We start from the raw sequence: 19,578 nt of genomic DNA, 5'->3' as shown, positions 1-19,578 counted from the left end.
AACATTTCCAAGTCTTTGTTCACTTTTCTTCATTCTTTTTTTTTTCTGTTCTTCAAGTTACATAATCTCTATTCATTAAGTTCATTGATTTTTCTGCCAGCTCAAATGTACTGTTCAGCCCCTCTGGTGAATTTTTCATTTGGTTAATTTCTATTTGGTTAATTGTTATATTTTCCATATCTTTAACAATATTATGTACTTGAAGAGACATTGCTATCACACCTTCCTTGAATTCTTTATTCATGGCTTCCTTTAGTTCTTTGAACCTAGTTATAATAGCTGCTTTGAAGTCTTAGTCTGCTGAGGCCACCAATGACACCCCTTCAACAAGATGTTTCTATGACTTCCTTTCTTCCCTGTATACGGGTCACACTTTCCTATTTCTTTGCATGTCTTTTATTTTTTGTTTTGTTGTTGAAAACTGGACATTTCAGATAACATTATAGCAATTTTGATACTAATACTTGTCCTGTGGGTTACTGATATTGTTATGGTTGTTGTTTGATTGGTCAATTTGTTTATTTGTTTAAACTTCTGGTTGTCCAGGCTTTTGTTTTTTCTTAAAGTAAGCAATAAAGACTTATCTCAGCCGGCTTAGATTATTCCAACTGCACATTTCATAGAAAGCACTGGCTATGGATTGGCTCCTGAGAGATCATCTCTGAGGTCTTAGGATATCCTGCCTGCTTTTGTCCGCCTGAGGCCCTGGGGGACTGGAGTCTGAACAGTCCAGTTCAGTCATGCAAGTATGTATGACTATGTGACTGACCCCAGTAAAACCCTGGGCACCACGGCTTGGGGAGCTTCCCGGGTTGTCACATTTCGTATGAGTTGTCACACATTGTTACTGAAGATTAAGCACTGCATGCCACTTCCTGGGAGGGGACACCTGGAAGCTTGCAGCTGGTTTCTCCTGGACTCCACCCTCTGTACCTCTTCCCTCTGCTGACTTAAATCTGTGTCTTTTCACTGTTACAAACCATAACCATGAGTACAACAGCTTCTCAGAGTTATACTCACGGCCCTGGATTGTCAAGCCTGAGAGTCGTCTTCGTGACCCCCGACTCACGAACCTACCAGCTTCCTCTTAGTTGCTTTCCACTAAGAGCTGCACTGCTTTCGGCAGTACCCTTAAGGCATGGAGTTCTCCAACTTTTTGTTTCAAGTAAAAAGTCAGACTCCTCTAGCAAAGCTGCACGGCCTGCCTTTCGCCCAGGCAGAAGCCCTGCATCAGAACAGAGCCGGGTGTGGGGGCCTGCTTTTCCCGATAACAGCCCCCCTCTACCAGCGGACACTGGTTGGCTGGCAGTCCCTGGTCTTCCTGTCTCGCCCCTCCTGTCATGGAACATCCATCCCGTGAGTGAGACGAGACAGGGGGCACTGGGGCCGCGGCATCCCAGCCCGCTGTGCCTGGAGCGGGCCTCCACCCTGTAGTGTGGGTTGGATGTGGAAGTGATCCCAGACTTCTCAGCAGCACCTGCCACTAACAGAGCTTCTGCAACATGGAGCTGGGGATGAGAATGCCAGCAGCCTGACCCCAGTCCTGCTCGGCTTTCAGACCTCTCTCCCATCCTGCGGTCTCCTCCTGAGACTCCCGGAGTTCTGCACACCGTGCTCACTCCCGGATGTCGGCCTCCGTGCAGGGCATCCCACCTTCTGGGTCAGGCTCCCCCCACCCACCCCACAGTCAGTTTTGCCCGGAGACTCCTCCAGCTGACAGTCCCCCTCTACCCCCGCCAGCTCACAGTTTGGCCCGGGGGCTCCCCGTCCCCACAGTCAGTCTCATCAGGGCATCGCTTCATCCGTGCAGCCTCCTTGGAGGTCCTGGAGGCAGAACAGCGCCCTGATGTTGTGCCTTGTGCCTGTGCCCTGCCTGACACCATGCTGTGGTCTGGTATCACCTGTCCATCCTCTCAGCTCCCCGAGACTCTCCTTTCCCCTTTGACAGGGTTGAGAGTTTCCTTTCGTGGGCTCCCCACACCAGCCATGCCCTGGTAATCTCTCTCACTGCACAGACGATTGCTGTGGGCCAGCCCACCTGTCTCCACCACTAGACCCATGGGCTCGTCAGAAGGGAGGGCCTGCCTGAGCCTCTGCATCCCCAGCCCCGCGCAGGGCGTGCCGTGGAGCAGGTGCTCAGCCCGTTCTTGAAAGAATAAAAGCTGTGGGGTTGGAATGGTTCATCTCCCCCGCTGTAAAAATAACATCTGGAATAATTAATAAAATAGCTATGGATAAAGTGCTGCCATGTGCCCTGTGCCTTTTAGACATTATTTAACCCTAACATGAGGCAGGTCTGATTGCCTGTATTCTCCAGGTAAGGAAACTGAAGTTTAGGACAGTTAAGCACCAACCTAGCCGGTGGTAGCATTTGAATTTGGACCAGGTCTCCAGCTTCTATAAACATTCACTCACGATGTTTCATCTGGGCCGTACACAAGCCCAGAGAGACTGGCAGAGCAGGTCAACGCCCCTGTATTTCCTGCTGGCTGTGTCCACGGAGGCCCTGGGAGGGTCAGGACCTTGTTCCAGCTCACGGATGAGCTGAGAACAGCAGCAGTCGGAAGGATCACAGTGGCCAAGAGCCGTGTCATCACCCTTCTTCTTCGTGTGGCCCACAAAGTGTCGAGCTCTGCCCTGCTGCTCTGCAGACAGACTGGAGCCCCCCAGCCTGTCCACCTCACCCTCTCGGATAGAGACCGTGTGCAGCCACCCACTCAGGCCCAGAGCACCTGCACAGTGGGCGAAGGGCAGGCCTCGGCAGTGCAGCAAACTCCCCAACCCGCAAGAACCGCGCCGGGTTCCGGCCGAGAGCACGTTCTCACCCCACTCCCAGCTGCCCGTCTCGTGGGAAGATGTAAGCTTCCTTCCCCTGGGAAGACTCAACAGCCTGAGCACCAGCACTGCACGGCTGACGGACGCGAACCAGGGCTGCTGCGGAGCTGGCGCCAGCACCCTCCTGACAGTTGGCGCCACCGACAGATGCATCCAGATTGGTGTCCTCTCTGCCCTGCATTCCCAGGTCACAGCTTCCAGGGCAGGCAAGGCACATGCTGGCCCCTGGCAGGTCCTATCCCAACCGCCCTTTTCAAAGTGCAGGCACTTCTCCGCTCCACAGCGGTCAGGACTCCGGTGTTCACAGCACAGAAAGCCGGTGGACGCAGGTCCTGCCTGCCCTCCCACAGCTCTGCAAGGGGACTCAGCAGGGTGGTTTTTTGGTGGTGCAGCAGAATGAACTTATTCTAAGGAGCTGAGTGAACGGCCCGAAGTTGGAACTAGGGGGCTGCCCAGGCTACACCGAGGGCCTGAAGCCCCTCAGGCCTTCGTGGGACAGAAGCCTCTCCCTCTGACAGTGCCCCACGGAAGCGCACGCATGACAGAGACCCAGTAGCCTCAGCTGCCATCCGAGAGGGTCTCGTTGGAAAGACTGCACCGTGGCAGGGGTTTGATGCTGACTCCCGCTTCCCCTTCCCGTGTGGCTCTGCTCACCTCCACGTGCACCTCAGTCCCCTGTCTACCCAGGGAGGCCCCATCATGAGGGCATTTGAAGGTAGGGATGTGGGGTAGGGACACCACCCTGTGGCCCACTGCACCCCTGCTTGGGGCGCTGTAGCCCCCACACTCTGCCCTACTTCCCATGGGCTATGTGCCCACCTTGTGGACACAGACAGCCCACCTGGGGGAACCTGTGTCCTTGCGGCGGGAAGTGTCGGGCAATGTGGAATTGGGAGTCCGAGCAGCAGCCGTGTGGATGCTGGCCGTGGATGACGGACAGCTGGAGAGGCTCCCAGAACTGGGCTCGTGGAGGGAGCAGAGCAGAGCCAGCTCCCAGAAAGCCCCTGGCCACGGGCAGCAGCAGCTGCCTGGGCAGACTTGGGACACGGGTATCACCAGAAACACCTGCTCTCCACAGTGCCCTGAGAGGAGACCCCTCTCCATGAAGGGTACCAGAGACACAGCAGTGGCCAACGGCTCCTCCTTCCTCAGGTACAGACAGGCCTGATCCCACACTTCCCACGTGAGAGGCTGCCCCTCCCTGGGGCACTGGCCCAGCCGCTCCTGCGAGTCCCTCTGAGGATGCCCTAGAAATGTGGGCTGCTTTGAGAACCCCCATAGGGCCAGGAGGCCGACCCAGCAGTAGGGAAGCCTCCCGGTGGGGTGAGGGCTCGGGACCTCCCTGAGATGCCACACGCTGGCCCCAGACCACACGTGCAGTCACAGCGTCCTGTTTCCTGCTTGCAAAGATGGCACTCAGTCAAGGAGCACTTTTCAGGGGGAAGAACAAATCAGTATGTTAAATGTACACATCAATTATAAATGCATTTTCATTTCAAAAGTGTTATACTGTTTTTTTAAAAAGTGTATCCTAGGCTGGGCAAGGTGGCTCACACCTCTAATCCCAACACTTTGGGAGGCTGAAGTAGGCAGATCACTTGAGGTCATGAGTTTGAGACCAGCCTGGACAACATGGTGAAACCCTGTCTCTACTAAAAATACAAAAATTAGCTGGACATGGTGATGTGCACCTGTAATTCCAGCTACTCAGGAGGTTGAGGCAGGAGAATCACTTGAACCTGGGAGGAGGAGGTTGCAGTGAGCTGAGATCATGCCACTGCACTCCAGCCTGGGCGACAGAGCAAGACTCTATCTCAGAAAAAAAAAAAAAAAGTGTATCCTAGATCACGGAAAGGAGGTGTGTGACAGTCGTCCCTCTGCTCAGAGATTGAGGGTCTCCTCCTTCAAGTTCCAAGGCAGACAGGCAGCCTGGGCCAGCCTGTGGGGTGTCCCCCAGGAGCAGAGTGGCTGCCAAGCCCCACCTCACAGGCCAGGGCACTGGGCCCCCAGGCAAGGCTGTCTCTTAGGGCAGCAAAGGGGGTGACCCTCCCTATAGGGCACAGAAAATTTCCCTGCATCCTAAAGCCTCCCAGCCCTGCCTGCATCTCTCTGCCCCTCTGACGTGATGTTAAACACCCAACAAAACAGCGTGTTCTTGCCCCAACGTGGCCCAGCTTTGTCATCACTCTCCCATTACTCTTCAGGGAGCTCCGGGAGGTGGGCACATTGAGAAACAAACTGAAGTTGGGACACTGAGAGGGGTCATGGAGCCAGAACCCAGTCTCCAGATCCCAAGGGAGGGTGGGAAGAGGTGCTCTCGACGGGGGCTGCGGACCCAAGGAGGAGGGGGACAGCAGGGGAGTCCCCACCAACTGTCCTCTCCTCCTCTGCCATTGGGGGGGGTGCACAGGTGGGCAGTGCCCCCAACTAGCTTGGCTGGCATGGAGGGTCTGAGGTGCCCAGGGCTCGCTCAGCCTCTCCAAGACACAGCTCCCATTCTGTCCGCCACCCTCCAGCTCCAGGACCGGGGCCAGTGCCTGGCACCTCTCCTTCAGGACCCACCACCCCTGAGCCTCACTGCCCCACCCAGGCCGGTCTCCTGTGCCCTGTCTCCCTCTCCCACTGACCCTGACAACCAAGCATGTCCCCTCGGGGCCTGGTCTCCCTGCAGACCGGGAGCCAAGCGTCATGTGACTGGAACCCTCACTAAAACGTGCACAGAGCCCCAGCTCCACTCAAAGCTCCAAGCCCGGCACCAGAGGGAGGAAAAAACAGGATCACTCAGGTGCTGTCCTCAGGATCTGGGGATTAGGAGTGGAAGCCTCCCTGCCGTCCACCGGTTCCTGGGCCCTGGGAATGCCAGGCAGGAGGCGCCCGCACACCCACATGGGGAGGGTTTCCAGCGCCAGCGCTCAGAGCCTTCCCTGAATTCTCACAGGCTGCCAACCTTTACTACCAGGAGGGCTCAGAAGCCCCTGTCCAGGGGCTACAGGTACATCTTGCTCTCGGCCTGACCTCCCCGGCACCCAGCACGGGCCTGGACTCTAACAAGACTAGGTAAGTGCTGTGTGGGGATGGAAACGCCGGACTTGGGGGGCGAGTCGGTGTGCTGGGGCAGCGCACAGGGGTGCTGTGTGGGGATGGAAACGCCGGACTTGGGGGCGAGTCGGTGTGCTGGGGCAGCGCACAGGGGTGCCGTGTGGGGATGGAAACGCCGGACTTGGGGGGCGAGTCGGTGTGCTGGGGCAGCGCACAGGGGTGCCGTGTGGGGATGGAAACGCCGGACTTGGGGGGCGAGTCGGTGTGCTGGGGCAGCGCACAGGGGTGCTGTGTGGGGATGAAAACGCCGGACTTGGGGGGCGAGTCGGTATGCTGGGGCAGCGCGCAGGGTGCTTCGGACGCGATCCTGGCCTGAGGCCCTGCTGCCCCATGGGGTAGGTGGGAGCAGCCCAGAGCGCAACTCTCCACAGGTCTGCCGTAGCCCCTCTGAGGTCGGGAAGCCTCACCCTTCAGGCCAACGCCACCCACCCTGTGCAGATGGTCTGCTCCCACCCTGGAGACTGGCCACGGCCCACCCTCCCTACCCACCTGGGCAGAGGCCCCCTGTCCTTGGATGACTTTCCTTCCTCTCCTCTGGAAGAGCCCCTGCAACCACGTGGCTCCCTCAACCCGCGGCCTCCACTCAGCTGGTCAGCTTCGCCCACAGACAGACCCCAGCCCAGTGGCCCAGCTCCAATCCCATACACTCCTGAGGCTCAGACCCAGCCTCTCAGAGGGGCTGTGGGGAGGGTCAGGGCACACAGGCCCTCGTGCCAGGGGCAGCGCAGCCAGCACAGGGATGGGCGCACTGGCTGTGCTGGCAGACTGGTCTTCAGGGCCGCCTTCCATGCCTGACTCACCCGCAGGTCTCTAAGCCAGCACCGTTCCTGTGAAGCCTCGTCTGACGTTTTCTAAACTCTAGAACTCAGAGAGAAAGGGGACCTGGGTGGACCCAGGGAAGGACAGGACACCGAATGTGCCCCTGCTTCAGGGGGTCAGGCCCTCGGAGCCAAGCGTGGGGGTGGAGAAGCAGCTGAGGCCACAGCATTGAGCCCTCAAGGTTTGCAGGTAAAAAGGAACATTCCACAAACGTCAGCACACGTGACTGTCACAGCCATCTTACAGAGAGGGACCCCTATCCCCGTTTTACAGATACAAAAACTGAGGGATGAATGATTAAGTCACACCAAATTTGCACAGTGATGATCTTTTGGTGCCTCCAAGTCTGATGTGGTGACTGAAACCTCCCGTCTTCCAGATGCCTCTGGGTGCCCATGAGGTCTCAATCATTTCCCCCGGCCTCCTCTGTATTGAGGCACTCATACTCCAGCTGAAAAGCAGATTCAAGAGGAAGCAGGAGGCCGGGCGCGGTGGCTCAAGCCTGTAATCCCAGCACTTTGGGAGGCCAAGGCGGGCGGATCACGAGGTCAGGAGATCAAGACCATCCTGGCTAACACGGTGAAACCCTGTCTCTACTAAAGACACACACAAAAAATTAACCGGGTGTGGTGGCGGGCGCCCATAGTCCCAGCTACTCAGGAAGCTGAGGCAGGAGAATGGCGTGAACCTGGGAGGTGGAGCTTGCAGTGAGCTGAGATGGTGCCACTGCACTCCAACCCAGGCGACAGAGCGAGATTCCGTCTCAAAAAAAAAAAAAAAAAAAAAAAGAGGAAGCAGGAGACATCTCTGGTTACTAACATAACTCAGTTTGTCAGATTAAGCTCAGGCACTGAGCAGTGTCCGGAAAGGCCAGATTCCTGGGAGGGGAAGGGTAGCCTGCTTCTGGAGGGTGCAGCCGGCTTTGGGGCAGGGTATCCAGCAAAGGCGAGGCTGGGAAAGAGCCTCAGAGTCGCCTTGACTGGACCCAGTGTGTCGGGAATCCACACGGGGCTCTTAGCCTGCGCACATCAGAATTACACCCCGGCTTTCCCTAAAAGACCTGCTCAGGCCTCCTCTGGAGAATCAAATCTGGGGTCTAGAGAGCTTGGCACATGTCTATGGATATGGTGGAGACACACCCTGTATATCTGCCGACCGGTCAGGCCCTGCTTCTCCTGCTAAACATACCGGTGTCACGGAACTCGACCTCCTGGGCCCCACAACTCCCACCTTATGACGGATCAGGAGGAGCAGCCTCTCTGGACTCATGTCTGAGCACAGATAAACATTCATTGCCCCGACCACAGAAGCCCCATCAATGCCCTGCACCAACTGCCTGAGTGTCCCAGCTGCCTGGCTGTCCAGCTCTGGCCTGGCTTCCTTCCTCCTTCTGCTAAAGACAGACCTCTGACCCTAGAGCTGCCCCCGCACCTCCTGAGAGCATCCATCCAAGCAAAGTCCAGCTTCCGCAAGCCCCTCTCACCAGGCCCGAATCCTGCCCTAAGTCCCTTCTCTCTCGCCGTCCCATGTTGCTCTCCCCACGTGCACCTCCCCACGGCGAGCCCCCGCAGGCAGGTTCCTGAGGGTCTTGGAGGGAGGGTGCTGGCCTGGGGGCGCTGAGAGGGAGGACTGGCTTACGCTACACAGCCAAGTGGGGCAGGGAGGCTGGCAGAGGGCCAGCAGCCTGGTCCTGCCTGGCAGTCGGTGTGGGTGGCTCCTGGGAGCCCAGCACCCGAGGTGAGATGACTCTTGGGTTGTGGGGGCCTCAGATGACCAGTCACCCCAGGCTGACAGTCCCCAGGCCCTAGGCCCTGGCAACACCAGCCGGCAAGGACACAGCACTGATGACGCACAGACAGGCTTGGTTCGAGCTGAGCGCTCAGCTGAGGAAGCCCGAACCACTGGTCTCTGTGAGCCTGGCTCATTGCACTGCCCGCCTGCTGCCCCAGGATCGTCCTGGGCTCCGTGCATGGGGCACCCAGGGAGCGGATGCAGGAAGGGGCTTATTTGAGCTCTCAGAGAAGGTCCTGGGCAATAGACCTTGAGCCAGGCCTGCAGGGAGATGGCCGCCTTCTGGCCGAGGTGGGCCTGGCTTGATCGAGGTGTAACTGATACACAACAAACTCACACACTGGAAGCACAACCTGAGGGTTTCGACAGGTGCAGAGTCAGCAGCAAATGTCCACTGCCTCTGTCCTTCCTCAGCCGCCCTCCGGCTCCCGCCCACCCTCACCTGTCCCCAGGCAGCCACCTGTGGGCTTTCTGTCACTGTAGGTTCACATTTGGGATCACACCGTAGGTCTGGCTTCTGCCACTGGGCCTGGTTCCCTGGAGGCCAGTCCGGACTGGTGTGTAGGGCAGCAGCTCCCTCCCTGCTAGTGCTGCTCTGTGGATGTGCCGCCCTGTGAGTTGCTTTCAGCTTTTCTCACAAGCTTGAGTCCTTGCACAGAGGCAAACTGCCACACCTGACCCAGCTTCTCCCACCGGCCACATCCATGGTGCTCTGAGGCGGATGTTCTCCTGGTCAGCGTGCCTCTGTAAAAACACACTTTCTTGGCCGGGTGCAGTGGCTCGAGCCTGTAATCCCAGCACTTTGTGAGGCCGAAGTGGGCGGATCACGAGGTCAAGAGACCGAGACCAGCCTAGCCAACATGGTGAAACCCCATTTCTACTAAAAATACAAAAATTAGCCGGGAGCAGTGGCTGGTGCCTGTACGGGGTTCCCACGATCCTCCTGCCTCAACCTCCCAAGTAGCTGGGACTGCAGGTGTGTGCACCATGCCACGCTAATTTTTTTAAAACATTTTTGTAGAGATGGGGTCTCACTATGTTGCCCAGGCTGGTCTGGAACTCCTGGGCTCAAAAGGCTCCCAAAGTGCTGGGATTACAGGTGTAAGCCACCATGCCTGGCCAAAAACTTACTTTCTACCTAGAGCAGGAACTCTGGCCGGCAACATTAGGCAGCAGCAGCAGCATCACACTTGGCCAAGTTTCAGAGATGGGTTTTCATTCAACTCCACTGGTTCTAAAAAAAAACACGGTGGGCCGGCTGGCTCACGCCTGTCATCCCAGCACTTCGGCTGGGATTGGGCTGTTGGCTCCGAGGGTGGGGCCAGGGGGGCGGTGCCAGGGGGCAGGGCCAGGGTTCGGAGCACTACCTGTCCTAGGGAAACGCGCTGAGTCTGTGTGCGGCCAGGTCAGAACCCCAAGGAGGCCCTGAATCCAGAGGGTCCCCGGTTGATGTTTCTGGAGACATGAACTCCTGAAACCTTCTCTCCAAAGTTGGGTGGAGCACAGCCTGCTCTCCAGGTGTGGGCTGGGCACAGCCTGCCCCACCTCTGCGTGCCTGCCCTCCCACCGGCTTCGGTCAGGTGTCCTCAGCCCTTCCTGAGACTCTAGCCACTGTTTATAACCTGGGGAGGCACCAGAGCCTGCAGAGGATCTGAATTCCCTCTGGGTTTCCCATAGGAGTCACTGACCCCAAACGTTTTGTTTGCTTCTCCCACTGAGGGCAACCAGCTCCCTGGCTCAGGAGAAGTACTGTGTCTCTCTGGAGCCCGTATGTGACTTCCTCACCTCTGAAATGGGCTGCCCCTCACCTTCTGCCGGTTATAAGGCGGTGAGGTTTAAACCATATTGCCCATTGGCCCGTCCCTGGCTGCGGGACCCTCATGGGGATGGTGCTGCTTGTGAGGCCCTCCAGCCCTCACGTTGCCCTGTTGTAAAGGAGGCCAGGCACCTTTGGAGATGTCAATCACGGCCCAACAAGCAGGGGGAGCTTGAGAATGTGTGTTTTACAGAGGGACCATCTGGTGAGGTCAGGGGAGACCCCAAGGGGGCAGAGGCAGGGTCTGGAGGAAAAGCACAGGTGGGACCCGTGCCCCCACCTTGGAAGGGCAGTGTGGGAGAAGAGGCCCATAGCAGGAGCAAGCACTGGTACCTCTGAGCAGCAACGCAGCCAAGGCTGGTAAGTCCAGGGTGGCAGGAGGCACAGCCCAGGGGAGGCACCGAAGGCCTCCTGGCAGGCAGCTGGCTCCCCTGTCGGGTCTGCCCTGCCCACTCCGTCATGCAGGAGACCAGCCTCTGTAGGGTTCAAGAGGGCAGCCTGCCCTGGCTCAGGGTCTCCAGCCTTGGGTTCCTGCTGAGACCTTCACCCAGAAGAGTTCAAGGATGTAGGTGGCTCCCTGGCAGAGGCCCCAGGAACCTGGAGTTTATTTAGACCCTCCTTCCCCCACAAAAGCGGAGGGGCCCAGTGAGTCCTAGTGGGACTTCTCAATCGTATGCCATGAGTGGGTATTGGCTGCCCCATGCTGAACAGCTGCCAGGACTGCGGAGAGGAGGAGATCCCAAGATAACTGAAAATCTGGCCCCATCTATCTTGGAAATAGAAAGGAGGCAGATATCCTCTCGTCCTACCCTCTGGCAGCTCAGCTAAGCCTCAGCCAGAACCCTGGCTCATGAGGACAGACCCTCACCGCCTACAAGAGGTGACAGGGGGTGTTGTCAGCAGAGCAGTGGAGCCCACGCCCGGGGCAGCCCCACAGTCCCCACTGCACTTCGCCCCCTTCATCCCTGCACAAGCTGAGCCAATGAGCTACCCCCAATCTGCCAAGACGTTCTTTCTTTTTTCACGTAACTGGAGCCCTTTTCTGTCTTTGGCAATCAAGATCCTTCACTAGTAAAGAAACTGGTACAAGGATCCCTGCTGGTAAGAGATCTGCAGGAAGGTGGGGAGGAGGGCTGGGACTGGGGATTTCACCTGGTTGAAGCCAAAAGCCGTGGAAATACATTACCACTGTGGAAGACAGGGAACTCCGACATCCCACTGCCTGCATGGCCAGCCCCTAAATAAACCATAAATGGTGGCCAAGTGACTACTGGGTGCTTTGGCGGGGAAACAGCTCTTGCTACAAAATCCAAATGAAAGGCATGGAGAATCCAAGGACTGCCGGGTGCGCTTGCTGCTTCTAACTGCCCTGTACAGCTTCAAGTGAGGCAATAACATCCTCTGTCCTAGCAGGGCCTCTCTACCACTCCACATAAAGTACGAGTATCTCTTCTTTCCTGCAGCCACCGGCCTGAGATATCCCTGAACCAAAAGCAGCTGACTCCACTAATCTGCAGACTGGCTCTACCGACCTGCAGACTGACTCCACCGACCTGCAGTCTGGCTCCACCGACCTGCAGACTGGCTCCACTGATCTGCAGACTGACTCCACCGATCTGCAGACTGGCTGGCGCATTACACAGCCAGAGGATGTGTTGTTCCCTTGCTCCTCGAGTGACAGTCAGGGTATGGTTTGGGAAAGAGGGGGACCCTCACCTTAGGAGTGGGGATGCACTGGGGGCTCACACCCCACTGAACCCTTGCTCCTCTCTCTGGCTGCTTCAGGCTGTTATGCCCTCCCCAGCGAGTCACCCTGCTCTGCTCATGCCCACCCTGGCCCCTTTCCCTGCCTCCAGGCGAAAGAGCAGAGTCAGATCCCAGCATGGCCAGGGGAACCAATTACAAGTGAAACCATCAGGGAAAAGACTCATGCTTCAGAGAATGAGGACTGTGCCAACATACACCAGCAAACAACAGGGAGAATGGTGAGAACGGGTTTGGAGCATCCCCAACCCTGGGGGAAGAGCATCACCCCAGGCCAGGGCAATGTGCTGCTGCAGGTGCGCCCGCCATGCTGGAGGCCAAGAGCCAGCAGGTGAGCTGTTGGTCCCCTGAATCCTCAGCTTGACAGTGGCCCCACAAAGTGAAACTGAAAAGCCAGAATGCCTTGAAGGAATCAGAATCCAAGAATCTGAGGGGATACAGTGCTGGTGGAGACCGACCAAGAGCAACCTGCACAGCATCCCTCACCATGTCTCCAGGGGAGCCAAAAAGACCTGTGCCAGCCCAAAGCACCAAGAAACACTTAGGAAGGGGAACGCCAACCGCTTGGAATATTGCCACAGACCTCGTTCTCTGTCAGCTGGAGACGATCACGGGAGACCTTCCCGTTGGTGGAAATTCTACAGATGAGAACAGTGAGGCACAACAGAGGATGGGAGGAAGCACTCAGGGGCTGGCAGCCAGAGGAACACCAGGATGTTCTCACGCTCCTTGGCACTGATGACTCACCCACGGCGCTGCTAGGACTGAAATCGACAGGTAATGCCAATAGGGTCCTATTTGATGTGTGTAATACTAATAGAAATGTGGAAAAAAAAACTTTTTAGGCCGGGCGCGGTGGCTCACACCTGTAATCCCAGCACTTTGGGAGGCCAAGGCAGGCAGATCATGAGGTCAGGAGTTCGAGACCACCCTGGCCAGCATAGCGAAATCCCGTCTCTACTAAAAATACAAAAAATTAGCTGGGCATGGTGGTGTGCGCCTGTAATCCCACCTACTTGGGAGGCTGAGGCAGGATAATTGCTTGAACCCGGGAGGCGGAGGTTGCAGTGAGCTGAGATCACATCACTACATTCCAGCCTGGGTGACACAGTGAGACTCTGTCTCAAACAAACAATCACTTTTTAAAACTAGGTCTAGTAGGCAGCAGTCTACCATGAGTGCCTAAAACAACATCTGGCGCATAGTAGGTGTTCGACAAATATTTGCTGAATAAACTCCATTGCCGCTTGCCCAATTCCCAGATTTTGCTCAATAGACCCAAAACTCCTTGAGTTCTGGGGAGGCTGGTCATCTGCGTAACACCACAAGTGTATGCTGTGAACCTTCCAGAGCCTCCTAGACAGGGAAGTACCTGGACCTCCTGGCACCACTGAGGGCTGGTTCTGAGCTGACACTGTTTCTGGCAGCCCAGGATGTCTCCAAGCCTGCCACCAGGAGTGAGGCATGCCAGAGGCAGTGGCACGCAGGCATGACGAGAGCGGTGCCCTGCGTCCACCTCGTGGCAGCCCACTGGGATCCCAAACCTGTCCTGTGACAATTTCCCTAGCTCCTGAATGCTCAGGTGACAAGCACATGCCAGGGCGTGGCAAGAACTCCATCGTGGCTCCCTGAGCCATGTGTGGAGGCTTCTATGGTGGGAAAGGCTACGTGGATGGCTCTGCAACACCCTCCCCTCCACAACTGTGGCTCATGAGCAACACTTCATCTCTGGAGATGGAGAAACCACCAGCACCCAAGGCAGAAAATGCGGCTGCATTCCCCCTTAACTTGCCAGGTAGGCTCGTGCAGGAGACACGGGGCCTTGAAGATGCAGCGGACGGCTATGGGCTCAATCAAGTGCATTCTCTCAACAGCTGTGCTGTCCCACTTATGACCTCCCTAATGGACTGAACCTGTCACAATCCTTGACATAGTACAGAGCCACTGACTGGATGAAAACTGTCTCTGTGTGTGTGCACCTGTATGTACACCTGTGTGTCTGCGTGTGTGCCTGTGTGTCCCAAGTGTGTATGCCTGTGTGTCTATGTGTTGCCTGTGTGTGTGTGTGCCCGTGTGCACCTACGTGTGCCTCTGTATGCCTGTGTGTGTTCCTGTGTGTGTGTTTCCTGCTGCAGTACTCAGGAATCCATGGAAGTGGGTTCACTTCCCTGTCATGGGGCACAGCATCCCACCTTCATGACATGTCTTGGCTCAATGATTCTGTGCCACAGTTTAGCCAACAACGACCTTGACTTTTCTCTCCCGAGGACCTCATGCGGGCCTTCTGCACACTGCTAGGTCTTGGAGGAAACCAAGTAGCAAAGTACCCTAAGTGTCAGGACATACATGTACCAGAGTGCAGGATACACATTCTATGAAAATACAGGGACCTGCCACTTCAGTGATGGCTCCAGGCAGGCAGCAGGCATGTCCAGCTATCTGGAACATTTTGAAATACCCCCTCGAAAGCCAAAGTCATGCTTGGCACACACGATGCTGGGAGGGCCTCTGGATTTTTGAGACAACATATTTTCCTCTTGGGTGTGCTGCTCCTCTGACTCATTTGCTGGGTGACCCCCAAGGCGGTGCAGCTGTGTGGGCCCCTGGCAGGTGCAGGCTCTCCGAGTGGTCTGCCTGCACGGGGAGGGACTCTGCCACACGGCTGTCATGCCCCACAGATCCCACAGTGCCCAACGTGCTCGAGCAGATCTGTATGCTGTGTACAGTCTGCACCAAGTGCCACCAGAAGTCACACCTGGGGCCTTGGGGTCCTCCTCCTGGGCTTGGTGGAGACTCGCTGCATCTCGGCTAACAGAGTCTGACTGGGAGACCCGGACAATCTGAGGTTCCCAGAATGAAGTGGGCCTTTTCTGGCCCAGTCCAGCACCCATCATCAGGGGAACCTCATAGGACCAATCCCTGGGGACGCTAGGAGGCACCAGGCAGTGACTCAAGCACGTAGCTCCCCTGCCCGCCCCACAGCCTGTGTCCTCATGGGGTATTCCTTACGACCAATGTCCAAGAGGAATAAGTATGAACTACGCTGTCGGTGGCTCGGCAAGGTCCACTCACACGGCCAGAAGTGGACTGCTGTGGCAGTCAGAGCCCCTCCCATGTGGACAGCAGAAAGGAGACCCTCTGAGGGGCACAGTTGATCTCCCTGTGGTGTGCATGGGGAGGCCTCAGGTGTCTCAGGACCTACAGGGACCTGAGGCAGACACATGGCAGAAAGTATGGAAAGTCCTCTCCGAATAGATGGGGAACTGGAGGACAGCGTGTCTCTGCAGTACTTTCCCAGGAGCCTCCCAGGCAGCAGCACACAAGGTGGCTGAACAGAGATGTCCAGCGGCTTCTCCTCCAGCCACACTCTGCCTGCTCCCGGAGCTTCTGGGGCCAGCTGGGTGACTCAGATTCTGCCCAGGCATCTCAGATTCTGTCCAGCCACCTTCCCCTCACCTGGGCAACTCCTTGCCACCCTTGCTGTGGGTGCAGCAGAACCAAGGTCCAGGGCTCACCATTTCACAAATACACTCACATTTCCTTATTTCTTTCTTTCCTTCCTTCCTTCCTTCCTTCCTTCCTTCCTTCCTTCCTTCCTTCCTTCCTTCCCTCTCTCCCTCCCTCCCTCCCTCCCTCCCCCCTTTCTTTCCTTCCTTCCTTTTTTCTTTTTCTCTTTTTTTTGAGATGGAGTCTCGCTCTGTCACCCAGGCTGGAGTGCAGTGGTGCTAACTTGGATCACTGTAACCTCTGTCTCCCGGGTTCAAGCAATTCTCCTGCCTCAGCCTCCCAAGTAGCTGGGATTACAGGCGCCCACTACCAGGCCCAGCTGATTTTTGTATTTTTAGTAGAGATGGGGTTTCAACATGTTGGCCAGGCTGGTCTCGAACTCCTGACCTCAGGCAATCCACCCCCGACTCCACCTCCCAAAGTGCTGAGATTACAGGCATGAGCCACTGCACCGGCCCACACTCACATTTTCTAATAAAACCTTCACACTAACCCTGAAAGGTGTGGAGAGCGTGGAATCATCACCCACATCTTTCAAAACAAAGACCCAGGTGGTTATGTGACTGTCCCAAGATTGCACACCTCCTCAATGACAGAGTCAGCATTTGAAGCCGGTCTGAGCTCTTCCAAGCCATCTCCTGCACTCACCAGCACAGGTTCCCGAAAGGCCGCCTTCTGCCCTCTCCACTCTTGATGCCTGTATCACTTCATTATCGCTGGGGGTGGGAGCTGATGCCAGGCCCTCAGAGGGGCTGAGGGCAGGGCTCCTGCAGGTCTGTCCTGGGTCACCTGGCTTCCTGCCCCTTTCACCAGAGCTCTCCGCCACAGAACTCCGACCCCAACCTCCAGTCTTCAACTCTGGGAGGAGGTGACTGCACAGCCAAGTAGGGCGCCCTCCCCCCCTCCCGCCCCTCCCGCTCCAACAGCGCCACACACGTCTGCTTCCACCTGGACCCGCAGCTGATAGCTGGCGGCTCTTCCCCGCCTCGCCTTTCATCCAGTTGCTCCCGCAGTCGGAGGCCAGCACCACCGGCGTCGCAACCGCCCTCCCGCTTGCTCACCTGGGGAGGTGGGGCTTGGCAACCTGTGGCCGGCCACCCCTGACAGTGCCCCGGAGCCCCCTGCCCACTTTGGGGTTCCCGTGGGGGCAGCGAGGTGGAGGCGTCCCAACTGAGTAGGTCTGGATGGTGAGCGGACCCGGAAATCGGGCCAGAGAGGGGGCACCCCGGGCAGGAGCCCAACAGCTCCGACCCCAGTTCCAGCTCCTTGTCGCTGCTGCGCCCTCACGTACCCTCAGCCCGGGGAATAACACAACAGCAACCACTTCTCCGGCACCCACCGGGCCGGCACCAGCCCTCCTTCCCGAAACAGGCGGTACTGCGCCAAGCGGCAGAGGCTCCGAGTGCCCCGCGCGCCCAGGCCGGTCCGGGCAGAGGCTCCGAGTGCCCCGCGCGCCCAGGCCGGTCCGGGCAGAAGCTCCGAGTGCCCCGCGCGCCCAGGCCGGTCCGGGCAGACGCTCCGAGTGCCCCGCGCGCCCAGGCCGGTCCGGGCAGAGGCTCCGAGTGCCCCCGCGCGCCCAGGCCGGTCCACGCAGAGGCTCCGAGTGCCCCGCGCGCCCAGGCCGGTCCAGGCAGAGGCTCCGAGTGCCCCGCGCGCCCAGGCCGGTCCAGGCGCGGGGAGGCCGGTTCAGGCGCTCGCCCTTGCCCCCTCAGGGGCTCGCCCGGGTCCGCCGTCCCTACCGCCCCCTACGGAGCCCCCTTCTTCCCCGCGCTCTAGGGGGCCCCACTTCGCAGGACGCCGCCTCCGGTCTGCACGTCGGAAAGTTGGGAGCGGCGTGGAGCCGCGAGGGTGTCCCCACCCACCGGGTGCCCAGGGGACGGCCCCGGGCGCAGCGGCCAGCGCAGGCTGTGCTCCTCCCCACCCGCGCAGGGCGCCGCGAGCCCGACCGCAAGTCCTGGACGCCAGCTCTCACCTTGAAGAAGCTCCGGAGGAAGTGCACGACGCTGAGCATGGTGGCCGCCGGGGCGCACGGAGCCCGGCCGCAGCACTACGCGCCTCCCCGCGCCGCGGAGCCGGCTCCACCGACACCGCCCCGCGCCCCGCCCTAAGGTCCACCCCGGCGCCCGCGCTGGGACGCTCCGCCCCAGCAAACCTGGCCACTCGAGGCGCGTGAGGGTTTCTGAGCGCGTCCAGGCTCCTGCCCCGCCCGCCCCCGGGCTTTGGTCACCCGCGGGACTGGGCACGCACAGACACACAGCGAGCTGGCCACAGACCCGGCCCACGGGCCCCCGGGATCGTCCCGCCCAGCGGAGCTCCTGGGCCGCCTGGGAGCCTAGGAGTGTCTTCTCAGAGAGAAAGCAGCAGGCGGCTTGCATTTGCACGTCTCCAGTTTGGCGCGGGTTCCCTCGGCCTGCCCTCCGCACAGGACACTCAGGTGCCTCCGCCCTCCTGGGGGCAGGGGCGGCCTCTCTGCTGAGTTGTGATTGTCAAGCTCGGAGAACTTTCAGAGCTCAGTCCGCCCAGCGTTCTTGTTTATCAATTGTGGAAACGGAGACCCAGAGAGGCTCCGCAGCGCGCCGGCACTCACACGCCTGCTGGGGACAAGTGTGGACTAGGATACCTGGGACCGAAGTCTTGGCTTCCAGCTCCCTCTTGTCTCCCACCTACCTTTCCAGGTATGTCTTGCAGATAGGATGTGAGTGAATAGTCACACCCATAACCATTCAGGAGCGCAGCTTTCTGCTAAGGGGCAAAGGGAAGTCCTCGCTGCTTTCTTTGCAGGGGTTAAGGAGGCGGGGCCTGCCCAGGAAACTCTAACCAGCCCTAGGACGGCACTATTTTAAAATCAGAAGAAAAAAACTGAGTATAATAAAATAATAATGAGTCTAGCCTGGAGTATATTCATAAAGATGAATATGAATGCAGTTGTGAACTCTAATTTTAAATGTTTTATTTTATGCAGGAAGAGGCCCACGAAGGTTAAGACCCCAGGGCCCATGTGCACCGTACTGCAGCCCTGTTCTGTCCACCATTTCTGGGATCGGCGCCCCACAGAGGAAGAGCATCTGCCCAGACTGGCCCTTTGCACCCCCGCTCAAGCCTTGCACCCACGCCCAAGTCCTAGCCCCACTGAACGCTATGCCTGGTCAGCAGTGCGTGTCCAGGGGTGCTGGTAGTGTGTGTATTTTCCCTACACCCAACCTGTCTCTGCCTCTCCCCAGGCCCTCGGAGCAACCAGGCCAGGGCGAGAAGCTTGGGAGATAGAAACCCAGAGGACGCACTGTGAGGCCATCTGAAGATCCTGCGTCCCCTGTCCCACCCTTTTTGTCACCCAGGGTCCATGACTGTGCCAGAAGCACGTCCCTGAGGCCCATGGTGGTGGGAGGATGGCGTGGGATTGGGATCTGGCCACCTGGCCGTGCTGCACACCAATTGTGTAATCATGATCATCTGCTCTAAACACGTATCTTTAACACTGGAAAGGAATGACCGTCTGGTGGGGTTGCCATGGAGAGTACGTGAGAAATTAAACCTCACAGGTGCTCAGCAAAAGTTAATTCCCTCTTCTTTGAAGGCTTAAAGCGCTAATCCCCTGGAGGGTCCAGTGAAAATACACAACACCTGGCCACAGGTTCCATTGTTATCTGGACTCCTCTGTCTGACCAGTGGACAGCCCTGGACCTGGCTTCTCAGACCTGAAATCAGAACCACGTAGAGGGCACCATAGAGCTTAGGCTGCTGCCCCTCACCGCTGCCACCCTGGCGCAGGATCTGGGGTGGGGCCTGAGGATTTGCATTTTAACGTGTTTCCAAGTGACCCTGAAGCTGCGGGCACTGGGACCACACTTAGAGAACCCCTGGTTCAGGCTCTGGAGCCTGGGCCAGCCTCCCTGTGTAGCAGAGGATCAGACCCCAGCTTGGAGGATAACCGTCAGGGTGGCTCCATT

General features: G+C 57.9%; 2 protein-coding genes across 2 annotated transcripts in view; one reads left to right on the top strand and one right to left on the bottom strand.

Moving 5' to 3' along the window:
- ARHGEF4 (Rho guanine nucleotide exchange factor 4) overlaps window positions 1-17,896 on the bottom strand; it is a 208,447-nt gene extending 190,551 nt beyond the window's left edge. The window contains exon 1 of the mRNA XM_050751819.1: window positions 17,604-17,896. Within this exon, the coding sequence (XP_050607776.1) occupies window positions 17,604-17,642 (39 nt within the window). The 5' untranslated portion in view covers window positions 17,643-17,896. The remainder of the gene's footprint in view (window positions 1-17,603) is intronic.
- On the top strand, window positions 17,641-19,175 carry LOC126932413 (uncharacterized). The gene is made up of 3 exons (XM_050751208.1): window positions 17,641-17,655; window positions 17,741-18,306; window positions 18,594-19,175. Exons 1-3 carry the CDS (start codon window positions 17,641-17,643, stop codon window positions 18,805-18,807), a joined length of 795 nt encoding a protein of 264 aa, XP_050607165.1. The 3' UTR covers window positions 18,808-19,175.
- Window positions 19,176-19,578: the final 403 nt, after the last annotated feature.

The sequence above is a fragment of the Macaca thibetana genome, chromosome 12 (assembly GCF_024542745.1).
Source record: "Macaca thibetana thibetana isolate TM-01 chromosome 12, ASM2454274v1, whole genome shotgun sequence".
Lineage (NCBI taxonomy): Eukaryota > Metazoa > Chordata > Mammalia > Primates > Cercopithecidae > Macaca > Macaca thibetana.
This window is presented reverse-complemented; position numbering and strand designations above follow the sequence as displayed.

Bases quoted from the DNA above. Each gene is read 5' to 3' on its own strand.
- LOC126932413 (XM_050751208.1), top strand. The intron at 18,307-18,593 runs GTATGTCTTGCA...TATTTTATGCAG, and splicing joins TCTCCCACCTACCTTTCCAG to GAAGAGGCCCACGAAGGTTA.